Source organism: Bos indicus, chromosome 24 (genome assembly GCF_029378745.1).
Source record: "Bos indicus isolate NIAB-ARS_2022 breed Sahiwal x Tharparkar chromosome 24, NIAB-ARS_B.indTharparkar_mat_pri_1.0, whole genome shotgun sequence".
NCBI lineage: Eukaryota > Metazoa > Chordata > Mammalia > Artiodactyla > Bovidae > Bos > Bos indicus.
The window spans coordinates 50,335,676-50,349,891 of NC_091783.1; the positions used below are offsets into that span (position 1 = coordinate 50,335,676).

The following is a 14,216-nucleotide window of genomic DNA, read 5'->3' on the forward strand; positions in this document are numbered from 1 at the left end:
GATGATTGATGTTTCCACATCCAGAAATAGGGAAATCAGAAAGAGAAGTTGTTTAGAGGTTAAATTCAGCTTCACACATACTGACTTTGAGGAGCCTGTGAGATAACAGATGAAGATGTTTGGCATGTGTATTATTTGCACCATGTTTTGCGTGCATAAATAACGTAATTATGTTACTGAAGATCTGGGAACTTAATTTTTCAGTGTTCTCTCCACTATTCAAAAAAAACCTTTCTTTTTGGCTGCGCTATAGGGCATGTGGGATCCTAGTTCCCTGAGCAGGATTGAACCCGTGCCCCCTTCATTTGAAGCTTTTGGAGTCTTAACCACTGGACCACTGGGGAAATCCCTTCACTATTCAGATCTTCAAAGCATTAGCAGTAGGGATAGAAAACGAAAATGTTGCCTATAAAATTATAACAAGATGGAAAAATTATAAGAGCAGTGCTTAATACCAGTCATTTTCAGTTGCAAAGCCTCCCACTATGCCGCAGAATTCTGACAATTGTGTGTCTCTGTTCTGTAGTGTTAACGGATCAGATCTTGACCCTGAAGAACCGGTCAAAGCTGAGGAACCTGCCCCCACAAAGAAGCCTCCCAAAGAACAAAGAAGTATTAAAGAAATGCCATTTATAACTTCTGATGAGTTTAATGGCATTCCTGCGTGAGTATTTGAGATAAATTTTAACATTCAGCTCTTTAGTAATCAGCATACATGATTGTTTGTCATAAACCTTGAATATATTATTTGTAATATGGTGTGTTCCAGTATTGATCTTTATTAAAATAGTTTTACATTATGCTGCAGGAATCTTTTGTGGAAGATCCTTAAATTTTTGTTTTTTATTTAGTTGTAAAACCTAGTCATAGATCTAGAGATGGATCAGTTTGTTCCTGAGTCCTCTTAAGGTCATTTTATGATACAGATTTTTTATCCAATTACATTTTAGAAGTAGCCTCAGTTTTGCTACAGTTTTAAGGAAAGGGAGTATGTTGTATAGATTTTGAAATTAGTACGGAGAGAGCTCTGTTTGATTTCCATTTGTCCGTTAACTTGTGCCACACACTTGTTTGAGTCTGCTCTATTCTGGGCTCCGGGTCACTGAGGAGGAGAATATAGGGGTGAATGGGACAAGATACTTCCCCCCAACAAGGACTCCATTGCTCTTCATAGAGACATTAATAGGGAACCAGTTATGGAAATCCATGTTTTAAACTCATAATTCCAGGGCTTCACATCTTGGCTTTATATTATTGCATTTCTTCTTATTTTCTTACACAAGTAATGCATGTTGTTAGTGGTTGTTGTGAGACTGATAACTCATCTGTAATTCCACCACTCAGACAAGATAGAGTATTTCCTTCTGTATTTGAATTTCACCTACATAACAAGTTGTTTCTGATTGTTATTACAACAGTGTAGTTATTCTATGAATATAATTTACTTATCTTTATTGAGCATTTTTCCATCATTAACTGTCATCGAAAACTTGGGTGTTAATAGTTGTATAATATTTTATGGTGTGGCTACTCTATAAGCTATTTAAGCATGACTTTATCAAATATTTGGGTTGACTGTGTTGTTATGAAGAATGGTACAGTAAAATTTCTTTTACACAGGTCTGTTTTGTAATTCCCTTATTATTATTATTTCCTTGAGATAGAGTCCTAGGAGGAGACTCCCCAGGGCAAAGAGCATGGTTATTTTACTTGCCTGAGAGTTGTCCATCCAGATTTTTTTTTTTAGGTTTACAGAAAAATTGAGCAGATTGAACAGTGTTCTCATAACTGAAAACAGTTTCCCCTATTGCTGACATCTTGCATTAGTGTGGTAAATTAGTTACTATTGCTAAACCAGTCTAGATACTGTTAACTAGATATTAACTACAGTCTGTAGTTTGCAGTAGGGTTCACTCTTTGTGTTGTGTAGTCTGTGGATTTTGTCAGATGTGTGATGTCACGTCTCCACCGTTAGGATATCATACAGAATAGTTTCACTGCCCTAAAAATTCCCTGTGCTCCTCCATTTCATCTCTCCCCCTGAGACCCTGGCAACCACTCATCTTTTTATTGTCTCTATAGTTTTCCCTTTTCCAGAATGTCATACAGTTGAAATTATACGCTGTTGCCTTTTTGGACTGGCTTCTTTCACTTAGTAATACACATTTAAGATTTCTCTAGTGTCTTTTTGTGACTTGATAGCTCATTTCTTTTTATCGCTGACTCTGATGCTGGGAGGGATTGGGGGAGGAGGAGAAGGGGATGACAGAGGATGAGATGGCTGGATGGCATCACCGACTCGATGGACGTGAGTTTGAGTGAACTCTGGGAGTTGGTGATGGACAGGGAGGCCGGGCGTGCTGTGATTCATGGGGTCGCAAAGAGTCGGACACGACTGAGCGACTGAACTGAATATCCATTGTGTAGATGTAGTAGTTTGTTTATCCATTCATCTGTGGAACAACATTTTGGTTACATCCGGTTTGGGGCAGTTACGACTAAAGCTGCTGTGAACGTTCACGTGCAGGTTCTGTGTGGACATGTTTTCAGCTCACTTGGGTGAATACCTAGGAGTGAGGTGGCTGGATCATATGGTGAAACTGTTTAGCTTTGTAAGAAGCTGTGAAGCTGTCTTCCCTAAGTAGCTGTACCATTTTGCATTCCCAGCAGAACAGGAGTTCTGTAGCTCCATATCCTTGCCTGCGTTTAGTTTTGTCCGTTGTTTTCTGTTTTAGCTGTTCTGGTCAGTATAATGTACCTCATTGTTTTAATTTTCAGTTTCCCGATGACATATGATGTTGAGCATCTTTTCATATACATAGTTGCCCCTTGAAAAATATATGGCAGTTTCACAAATCTGAGACTCAGAATGAGGCTGACATTTTAGTTTTTTTTGTTTGTTTTGGCCACTCAGTCATTTCCTTTGTTGACAGCTTTATGTGATTAAAATTGTTTGATGCTATTTGGTTTTCTATATTGTTGTTGTTGCCAAGAACAAATGGCTGTGAGGAACAGTGCAGTAGAAAGGTCTTTAGAAAATGCTTTCTTGGGGACTTCGCTGGTGGTTCAGTGGTTAAGAATCCACCTTGCAGTGCAGGGGATGTGGGTTCAATCCCTGGTCGGGGAACTACGATCCCACATATCTCAGAGCAGCTAAGCCCATGTGCCACAACTCCTGAACCCACGTGCCACAACTACAAAGTCTGCGTACCACAGCAAGAGATCCCACGTGACGCAGCGAAGGTCCGCCTGCTGCAACTAAGACCTGCTGTAGCCAAGTAAACACAGAGATAAAAGAAAACGCTTCCTTGTAGGGAGGATATTGAAATAGTCATGGTAGAGTATTCGTTTTTAAACTAAGAGATTATTTAACGAATGAGAGACGTTAGAAGGTTAGGATAAGAAGAATGTGTTCCAAGCAAGGGACTTTGATTGATTTATCTTTAAAAAGTTGATACTGAGGTGCAATTTAAAGTGGAAAACACTGGCACTTGTTTTGAGGAAATTAGAGGATAGTTCACATGGTTTAAAGCAGGGGTCCCAATCTCCGGGGTCTAATGCCTGATGATCTGAGGTGGAGCTGACGTAATAATAATAGAAATAAAGTGCACAATGAATGTATCACACTTGAATCATCCCCAAATCATCCTCCCCTACCCTGCCCGACCCGGTCTGTGGGAAAATCGTCTTCCGTGAAACTGGTCCCTGGTGCCAAAAAGATTGGGGACTGCTAGTTTAAAGGAATTTCATTGTGTTGAGCTGTGGCATCAACTGTTTGTGGAAATTGTGGTTAAAAAAAATGAGTGGAGAAAATGAATTTAGAAAAGAGAATAATGAAAATGGTTTTGGTCAATATGAATATTTTTCTTTAAACATTTATATATTATTTTATATTAAGAAACTTTCAATTAGAAAACTGCCCCTTTTAACAGAGGGGAAGGTCAGAGTTTAATATAATGAACCCACGGTTTGTTGAAGGGAAAAGGGAAGCAGATCATAAAAATTTTGTTTTGGGTGTATATAGACCACTCAAAATCAAAGGTCTCCTATTCTTATATTCTAAGACTGTGATTGGCATCACTGACTAAATGGACATGAGCTTGAGCAAACTCCAGGAGATAATGAAGGCCAGGGAACCCTGGCATGCTACAGTCCATGGGGTCGTAAGAGTCAGACAGAATTCAGTGACTGAACAACAAGAAGACTCTGGTGACTGCGAGGACAGGCAGGAGGGAGACTGAATTGGAAGGATGGGCTTTAAAGTCAAAGAGACAATGCTTAATCCACCTGCCAATGCAGGAGACACAGGAGATGCAAGTTCAACCCCTGGGATGGGAAGATCCCTTGAAGCAGGATCCCAGTATTCTTGCAGGCTTCCCTGGTGGCTCAGATGGTAAAAAATCCACCTGCAATGCAGGAGACCTGGGTTCAGTCCCTGGGTTGGGAAGATGCCCTGGAGAATGGAATGGCTATCCACTCCAATATTCTTGCCTGGAGAATTCCATGGACAGAGTATCCTGGTGGGCTATAGTCCGTGGGGTCACAAAGTGACTGAGTGACTTTCACATTCACTTTCAGATAGTATTTAAGGCCATTTGAGCGCGAAACGAGTGAGGCTGTCCATCCTTCTCCTCTGCCAGGCAGCTTAACTTCTGGGCCCTCTGATTCCTTTGCAGCCCGTCCACCATCAATTCTTCTTTGTTGGCTCTTCATCTCTGTTGTCTTCTTTGTCATTTTCCCTTTCTCCTCCCTTTTTTTTTTCCCTTTATTTCTCTGAGCAGATCTGTTTCTGCAGAAAACTGAAGTGGTATGAGTTATATAATTATTAATACTAAAATTTTTCTTCCCCTTGCTTACAAACATTTTAAAATATTTATTAGTTGGAAATTTTATTAATTTATTAATAATTAATATTAATAATAATTAATATTAATGTTTATGTTAATATTATTAATTGGAGTTAATCCATTGGAATCAGAGTTTGAGATTAAATTGTTAACTTAAATTGTTACAGTAATTCTGTAAGGAGTAGGGATAGAGATTTCTGCATCCAGATATAAGTAGGGGAGATAAGCACTAATACATTGTAGCCTCTACTTAATTTTTCAGTGGTTGAGACACATCTAGTTTATTTGGAAGTTGCTATAAAGTATTTTTCCAAAGAGTGCTAGTAGCTTGTATAAAGTAGCTTGACTGTATAAAGTCACCATATGTAAATATTTTTCTTCAAAGAAAACAATTTTGTATGATGATTCTTTTAAAAAATTAATCATTTTCTTTTTGTTTACAGGTACATGAAATCCCGCTTAACCTATTGTCACATTAACGATGTTATTAAAGAAATCAACAAGGCAGTTGTTAGTAAATATAAGATCCTACATCAACCAAAAAAGTCTATGAGTTCTGTGGCCAGAAATCTCTATCACAGATTTATTGACGAAGAAACGAAGGAAACCAAAGGTAAAATGAGAGTATATGTGTGTGTGTGCATGTCAAATGAGAGTATATGTGTGTGTGTACATGTCAAATGAGAGTATATGTGTGTGTGTACATGTCAAATGAGAGTATATGTGTGTGTGTGCATGTCAAATGAGAGTATATGTGTGTGTGTACATGTCAAATGAGAGTATATGTGTGTGTGCATGTCAGCTGTTTGGAGTGTGACTAAATCATGAGAAACAAAACTAATTCCAGAAGATTCTAGCTCTAGAGAGGTAGTTCTCAACCAGGGGCAGTTTTCCCACCAGAGAATATTCTGCCATCTCTGGAGACAGTTTTGACTGTTCACACCTGGGGTTGGGGGTGCTCCTGGCACCTGGTGAGTAGAGACTAAGGGTCCCACTGAAGTACCCTATAGTGCCCAGGGCAGCTCCGACAAAAAAGGATTATCCAGTCTAGAATATCTAGTCTAGATAATTATCTAGAATTATCTAGTCTAAAACCGTAGTAGTGCCGAGCCTCAGAAATACTGCAGTGGAGTCTCTTACGGAATGATACCCAGTGTTTTCAGAATTAGAATAGTAATAACAGCTGGTGACGCTTGGGTAACACTTACTATGTGGCAGAGAGTGTACTAAGGGCTTTAGTCCTCACAGCATCCTTATGAGTTGTGTACTATTAATACTCCTATTTTACAGATGAGGAGGACTTCAGTTCCTTGCCCCAGGTCAGTCAGTTGAGTGATAAAGCTGCTGTGGGTTTCTGGGTTACATTCTCTTAACCACTACCATATTGCTTCTTGAAAAGTGAATTGTTCAAAAGATACCGGCAGATAGCCAGTGATAAAATAAGCAAGGCTGCACTGCTGAAATGCTACAGTAAACATTATGCAACTTCAGTTGAAAGAATAATTATTTTAGCAAGAATACCAGTTCTCACTTTGATTCAATGATGATAGTCAAAATCATTAATGTTACTCATAGTCATAATGTAATATATTAAAGACTCATCTTGAAAGTTGTCCTAATAAAAATTAGCACTAATATCTTTACTTTCAGGTCATTATTTTGTAGTGGAAGCTGACATAAAGGAGTTCACAACTTTGAAAGTCGACAAGAGGTTTCATGGGATACTGAATATTTTACGACACTGCCGGAGGCTATCAGAGGTCCGAGGGAAAGGGCTTACCCGATATGTTATAACATAATGTCCTTGTGAGCTTTTGAACCAGCTAACAGGGTTTAGAGACTGTTCCTATAGTTTGCTTACATGTAATATTTTAATACATAATTTTTTTAGCTTTTTCATTCTTTTTTTGTTTCTTCTAAAAATAAAGCATGTATATTTAAAAATCCACTACCTTGCAGTAAGTCCATAATCACCTACCGTGTGAGCCTCTGTTCTAGGCATACAGTGGAACTAAGAAATGTTCCTATTTAGTTTTCATGTTCAGTGACAGTGTCGCCAGGTCCCAGTAAGAGGGATGCAGATAAAAGCCAAAGTTCAAGAAGAGAAGATCAAGGAAGACCAGGCTCTTTGGAATTAAAGTTCATTAGTGTCTGTATTCCATCCTATAGATTGATGATATTTCAGGCTATAGTCAGAAGTTGGATATGAGGGCAGCCTATTGATCCTGGGTCGGGAAGATCCCCCAGAGAAGGGAAAGGCTGCCCACTCCAGTATCCTGGCCTGGAGAACTCCACGGACTGTGTAGCCGACAGGGTCACAAAGAGTCAGACACGGTTGAGTGACTGTCGATTTGTTCACTTTCGTCCATGTGGTTTTCTGCTTTCCCATATGTGGTTAAGGAACAGCCTGCCTGAAATGCGTTCAGTGTAAATCAGTCTGTAAACATCGACCTGTAATGAAATTGTAATAAAAGTATATTGAGATGAAAAAGATGATAAGATGTGCGAGCAGATTGATAGTGGTCACGGAAAATGGGTGGTTGGATTGTAAGAATTTAATGGAGTTTTACTTCCGCACTTGGGGAGACTGTTAGTCTAATCTGTGTCTTAGTGTTCTATAGAGAAACCGAATCAACAGGCTATCTATCTGTCTATGTGAAGTGAATTGAAAGTCACTTAGTCATGTCCAACTCTTTGTGACCCCGTGGACTATACAGTCCATGGAATTCTCCAGGCCAGAATACTGGAGTGGGCAGCCTTTCCCTTCTCCAGGGGATCTTCCCAACCCAAGGATCGAACCCAGGTGTCCTACATTGCAGCTGGATTCTTCACCAGCTGAGCCACAAGGGAAGCCCAAGAATACCAGAGTGGGTAGCCTATCCCTTCTCCAGCGGATCTTCCCAACCCCAGAATCGAACTAGGGTCTCCTGCATTGCAGGCAGATTCTTTACCAACTGAACTATCTATATCTGTGTCTATATCTATCTATCTCTCTATCCATCTATCTCTAGTTGAGATTTATCATGAGGAATTGGCTCATGTGATCATGGAGGCTTGGGGCCCCCCAGATCTGCTGTCTGTTAGCTGGAGGCCCAGGAAAGCCAGTGATTTATTCAGTCTGAGTGTGATAGCCTGAGAACCAGGGAAGCCAGGCCAGAGCAGGTGAGATGAGAAGTTGCAGTGAGGCGGGAAAATAACACATTCTTCCCTCCTTCCTCCACCTTTCTTTCTACTCAGGTGCTTCTGGATGGCTGGGAAGATGCCCACCCACACAGGGAGGGAAGTCTGTTTCATTGAGTCCTCTGATCCCATTGAGTCCTCTGATCCAGTGCTCATCTAATCTAGAAACACGCTCATAGACACACCTAGAAATGATGTTTAATATGGGTGCCTGGTGGCCAGTTAATCCTCACAGTCTATGTCTGTGCCATCTGCTTCGCAGGCTGATCCTTGCAGCCGAGAAGAAAGTGGCCTGGTTAACACTCACTGTGATGACCCCAGAATACGTTAGCACTGCTTGTTTATTGTTATTCTTTCTTTCTCCCTAATTTAAATGCAGTATGTTTAATTTTGACTAGACGGACCTTTGTTGGCAAAGTAATGTCTCAGCTTTTTAATATGCTGTCTAGGTTGGTCATAAAACTTACCTAGTCAAAGCTATGGTTTTTCCAGTAGTCCATGTATGGATGTGAGAGTTGGACTATAAAAAAAGCTGAGCGCCAAAGAATTGATGCTTTTGAACCATGGTGTTGGAGAAGACTCTTGAGAGTCCCTTGGACTGCAAGGAGATCCAACCAGTCCATCCTAAAGGAAATCAGTCCTGAATATTCATTGGAAGGACTGATACTGAAGCTGAAGCTCCAATACTTGCTCCACCTGATGCAAAGAACTGACTCATTGGAAAAGATCCTGATGCTGGGAAAGATTGAAGGCAGGAGGAGAAGGGGATGAAAGAGGATGAGATGGTTGGATGGCATCACCGACTTGATGGACATGAGATCAACTTTGGGAGTCGGTGATGGACAGGGAAGCCTGGCGTTCTGCAGTCCATGGAGTTACAAAGGGTCGGACACAACTGAGTGATTAGAACTTCCTTTTCAAGCAAAATGACAGGCTTGTTCTACTTACTTACTTTTGAAAATAACATTTTCTTATAATCCAATTTTGAAAGGACTTTGTGGTCCTGGCCTCTTTGCCCTCAGACCCGTTCCTTGCCCTTTCTTTGCCCCCGTCTTCTGCAGTAGCATCAGTAGCTCATAGCCCAGAAGCACCCATGCTGTCCAGTGCCCCCGTAGCATGGCCCTCTCTAGAACTCTATGCCCTGAACCTCGTCACAGCTTTCTGCTGCAGGTCTCACAGCCTGGAGGGGAACGAATTCCAGCTGACTCCAGCTGAATTCCGCAGAGCCTGACGCCTGGTTTACCACCCTCTAGTCCTACCAGCCTAGGTAGAAGAAGGGTTCACAATAGTGACCGAGGACCTCATTCTGTCTTCTTTGTTGAGATACTCATTTTTTAAAAACATTTTATTTTGTTTTGGGATATAGCCAGTTAACAGGCTTCCTTGGTGGCTCCGATGGTAAAGAATCCATCTGCAATGCAGGAGACCCAGGTTTGATCCCTGGGTCGGGAAGATCCTCTGGAGAAGGGAATGGCTACCCACTCCTGTATTCTTGCCTGGAGAATCCCTTGGACAGAGGATCCTGGCAGGCTACAGTCCATGGGGTTGCAAAGAGTCGGATCAGTTACCAAACAGTGATTGTTTGACATGAACAGCAAAGGGACTCAGCCGTACATATACAGGTATCCATTCTCCCCCAAACTCCCCTCCCATCCAGGCTGCCACATAACATTGAGCAGAGTTCCATGTGCTATACAGTAGGTCCTTATCGGTTATCCATTTTAAATATAGCAGTATGTACATGTCCATCCAAAACTCCCTATCTCTTCCCCCCTGGCAACAATAAGTTTATTTTCTAAGTTTGTGAGTCTCTTTCTGTTTTGTAAGTAAGTTCATTTCTATCATTTCTTTTTAGATTCCACATATAAAGGATGTCATATGATATTTCTCCTTCTCTGTCTAACTTCACTCAGTATGACAATCTCTAGGTCCATTCATGTTGCTGAAAATGACATTATTTCATTCCTTTTTAATGGCTGAGTAATATTCCATTGTGCATTTGTAGCACATCATCTTTACTATTCATCCATCCATGGACATGTAGGTTGCTTGCATGTCTTCACTATTGTAAACATTGCAATAATGAACATTGGGGTGCATGAATCCTTTCAGATCATGTTTTTCTCTGGATATATGTCCAGGAGTGGGGTTGCAGGGTCATGTGGTAGCTCTATTTTTAGTTTTTTAAGGAGTCTCCATACTGTTCTCCAGGCTTCCCAGGGGGCACTAGCGGTAAAGAACCCGCCTGCCAATGCAGGAGACATTGCAGACGCAGTTCAATCCTGGGTCAGGAAGATCCCCTGGAGAAGGGAATTGCAACCCACTCCAATATTCTTGCCTGGAGAGTCCCATGGACAGAAGAACCTGGCCGGTTACAGTCCAAGGGGTCGCAAAGAGTTGGACACGACTGAAGCAACTTAGCACGCACGTACATGCTATTCTCCATAGTAGTGGTACCAGTTTACATTCCCACCAACACTGTAAGAGGGTTCCCTTCTCTCCACACCCTCTGCAGTATTTATTGTTTGTGGATTTTTGATAATGGCCATTCTGGCTGGTGTAAGGTGATAATCTCGTTTTGATTTGTATTTCTCTAATAATTAGCAATGTTGAACATCTTTTCATGTGCCTCTTGGCCATCTGTATGTCTTCTTTGGAAAAATGTCTATTTAGGTCTTCTGCCCATTTGTTGATTGGGTTGTTTGTTTTGATGCTATTAAGGGTCATGAGCTGTTTGTAAGTTTTGTGATTTACAAATTTTTATGTAATGAAATCTTTAATCTGTTCCTTTATAGGTTCTGCGTGCTGGAAAAGTGGGTTATTTGTAAATTGAAACATTTTTCCCAGATAACACGGGCTAGCTAAAAGTGGTCACGCTATATCACCACCTCGGTCTTGTTTTACCTCTCCTAAGGACCCCTGTCCCCTTTCACCTCTCCTGAGAACACTCTATCCCCTTTTACATTTCTTAACTGTGTGGGTGTCCCCTCAAATGGCCTCTTCCAGTTTGAATGTCTGGATGTGGATCTTGTGTCTATCCTACTTTCTGGTTGCAAAGGGCAAATGTAACTTTAAATGAAGAGATCTGACTGTCACTCCTCGTGGCGGGCTGTATTTTCCAGCATGGATGGGTGATGGGAGAATTCCACACTCCACCCACCCCATGCGCCCTGTCAGTGTGATGTCAACACTTTTCCAGCAGGAGGCAGGCGCTTCGTTCCCTCTCTTTGAATCTGGAGATAACATTTGTAACTTCTTCAGCCAATCAAATTGAGAGGAATGCCACTGCCTGATTTCCAAGCTAGCTATTAAAGAGAATATGAATTCCATCTGGTCTCTTCCTTGGGATGCTTGCCTTTGGAACCCTGTCACCATATTGCAAGAAAGCCCAGACTACATGGAGAGGTCACATTAACTGCCACTGACTACCAGTCATGTGAGCAAATTATTCCAGCCCCCAGCCTTAAAGTGTTCTTGCTGAAGTCCCAGACATCCAGGAATAGAGACAAGCTGCCCCTACTGTGCTCCGAATTCAGGACCTGCAGAAATCATGAAAAATAAATGATTATAGTAGTTTAAATACACTACATTTTTGCATAATTTATCATACAATGAGAGAGAAGGAAAACACTACTCAAACTTTGCATCACCAAATAATGGGACATCCTAACATTATCTGCCTCCTAATGTGACACGATATGAAATAGACAGCACTGCCTGTGAAATACTGTCAAAAAGATTCAACTCGAATCTGAAGAAAACTTTGGTTCTATCATTTTTGTAGGAAGCACAGGGGATAGAGAAACAAGTTAAAAGTCATCATGAAGAAATAATCAGACAAATCGAGATATAAGTAACCTGGTCTCTTAAAAACAAGTCAATAATAGAAAAAAAAAATAAAGGGATCCAGTTCTAGATTAAAAGAGCCTACGATTACAGTCAACATAAACCATGAACCTTGATTCCTTTTGAATAAAAAGATATAGGGACAGTATGGAAACTTAGGTTGTATATGGGATGCTGTGAAAGAACTAGTGTCTGTTTTCTTAGGTGTGATAGTAGTCTTGTGGTCATGTAGGAGGATATCCCTATTTTATGCAGGTATGTCTGAGATATTTTGGGATAAAACAATGTTTATAAATGGCCAATCAATATAACTGGATACATCCATACATAGAGTATACATGGCAAAGTGTTAATAATTGTTCAGTCTGACAAACTAGCATTCCATTATAACAGTCTTTCTAATTTTATGTGTCAACATTTTTTTCCTAATAAACTTTAGAATACTTGTGAAACAAACACTGATATTTACATTTCATGAAAACACAGATAAGAACTTGTGGACTGGTGACTTGAAGCTGGGATGGAAAGGTTGTTAGCAGTCCTTGCGAAATTCAGGTTCCTGTATCCATGCTTCCTAGCACTGCTCACTGAGCCTAGACTGGGTGTTTGAGTTTAATGCATTAGATAAAATTTCTTGAGTTATGCTGGATGCAAATATCATTATGTTTACACGTGAAGCAATGTGTTGGGCATCTATTAATAACTTTTGCATGGAGAAATGATGCACAGCGTATAAAGCTTGATATCTGGAAAATATGTCACTTTTAATGAACCGTGTTTTCACATAATCTTAGGTAGGGCATCTACTCCACGAGTGATGAACATGGACAGATGTTCATTTCAAATGCATGTTTAACTTAATGATGAGCCCACTTGCCTGCCTTTTTACAACTGTAGTGCAATTTCAAACTAATATTTTAAATCTAAGATCAATGCACCAACTCCCAAAGCTCAAGTAATTAAAATTCCCTTTGTCTTAATGGGTCAACATGACAAAGTGGACAATTCTAATGACAAAAGTTTTCTTGGTAGAGTGATTGTCAGCTATGCCTCAACTGCATACTAAAAATCACAACTCTAATCCTAACTGTGACTCAGAAATCAAATTATTTCTTGGGGATACTCTCTTCAACTTAAATAATAATCCAGTAACAGGGTGCATCAGAAAGAAAACTTAAGGCACTCTGGGGCTTCCCTGGTGGTCCAGTGGATAAGAATCCGCCTGCCAATGCAGGAGACACAAGTTCGATCCCTGGTCCAGAAGGCTCCTGCATGCCACGGGGTAACTAAGCCCAAGCACTACAACTACTGAAGCCTCCATGCCCTAGAGCCCGGTGGCTGCAATAAGAGAAGCCCCAGCACAGCAGTGAAGACCCAGCACAGCCAAAAATAAAAATAAATACTTTTTTTTTTTTTTTAAGGAAAGAAAACTTAAGCTTCAGAAACATGGTTCTAGTCCTCGTTCTGCAGTTTACTCTCTCTCGGTTCTACCTTCAAAAATTTGACCCCTTCTCACAAGCTACCACCCTGGTTCCAGAAGTCTCTCTTGGATTAACTCAAAGCTTCCTGACTGGATCCTGTGTTAATTCTTGGCCTGCTACTGTCTGTTCTCCACATGAACTCTGGGAGTTGGTGAGGGACAGGGAGGCCTGGCGTGCTGCCGTCCATGGGGTCGCAAAGAGTTGGACACGACTGAGCAACGGAACTGAACTGAACAGCCTATTCGCCACATGAAGCAAAGTGATTTCATTCACTCCGCTGCTCAGAACCCTCCAATAGCTCCCCATTTCTTACAGAGCGAAGGCTGAATCCTCATTAAGGTCTGCGAGGCCCTTCGTGTCCCTCCTCAGCTCAGGGGTACCGTCTCCTACTCCAGCCACCATGGCCGCCATGCTCTTCTTGGACGGGCCCAGCGTGAGTCTCCCCGGAGTGCTACACTGGCTGGTGCCTCTGCCAAGAAAGGTCCTCATCCTTCACCCACGTGACCCTACCCCCTCACCTCCTTTATATCTGCTCAAGTGTCATTTGATCCTTCAGGCCTTCTCAGACCAACTTTCATTATATTTACAGCTCCCTCTGTAACACTTTCCTTTGCTGCTTTGTTTTCCTTCTTAGCACATACGTCTGTCTGACGGTTTATATACTTTACCTGTTTATTTGTCTCTCTCTTCCCACTAGAATATAAACTACTAAGGCCAGGAGGTTTTTTTGTCCCTCATTCCTGGCTCAGAGGGTAAAGAGTCTGCCTGCAATGTGGAAGACCTGAGTTCGATCCCTGGGTTGGGAAGATCCCCTGGAGAAGAAAATGGCAACCCACTCCAGTATTTTGCCTGGAAAATCACA

At 41.2% G+C, this 14,216-nt stretch overlaps 1 protein-coding gene across 4 annotated transcripts in view; it reads left to right on the top strand.

Annotated features, from left to right (window-relative positions):
• SKA1 (spindle and kinetochore associated complex subunit 1) overlaps positions 1 to 12,329 on the top strand; it is a 36,663-nt gene extending 24,334 nt beyond the window's left edge. For all 4 annotated transcript variants that reach the window (XM_070779074.1, XM_070779072.1, XM_070779075.1 and 1 more), the window contains 3 exons: positions 527 to 664; positions 5,291 to 5,460; positions 6,498 to 12,329. In XM_070779074.1, the coding sequence (XP_070635175.1) occupies positions 527 to 664; positions 5,291 to 5,460; positions 6,498 to 6,646 (457 nt within the window). In that variant the 3' untranslated portion in view covers positions 6,647 to 12,329. The remainder of the gene's footprint in view (positions 1 to 526; positions 665 to 5,290; positions 5,461 to 6,497) is intronic.
• The last annotated feature ends 1,887 nt before the right edge of the window (positions 12,330 to 14,216 follow it).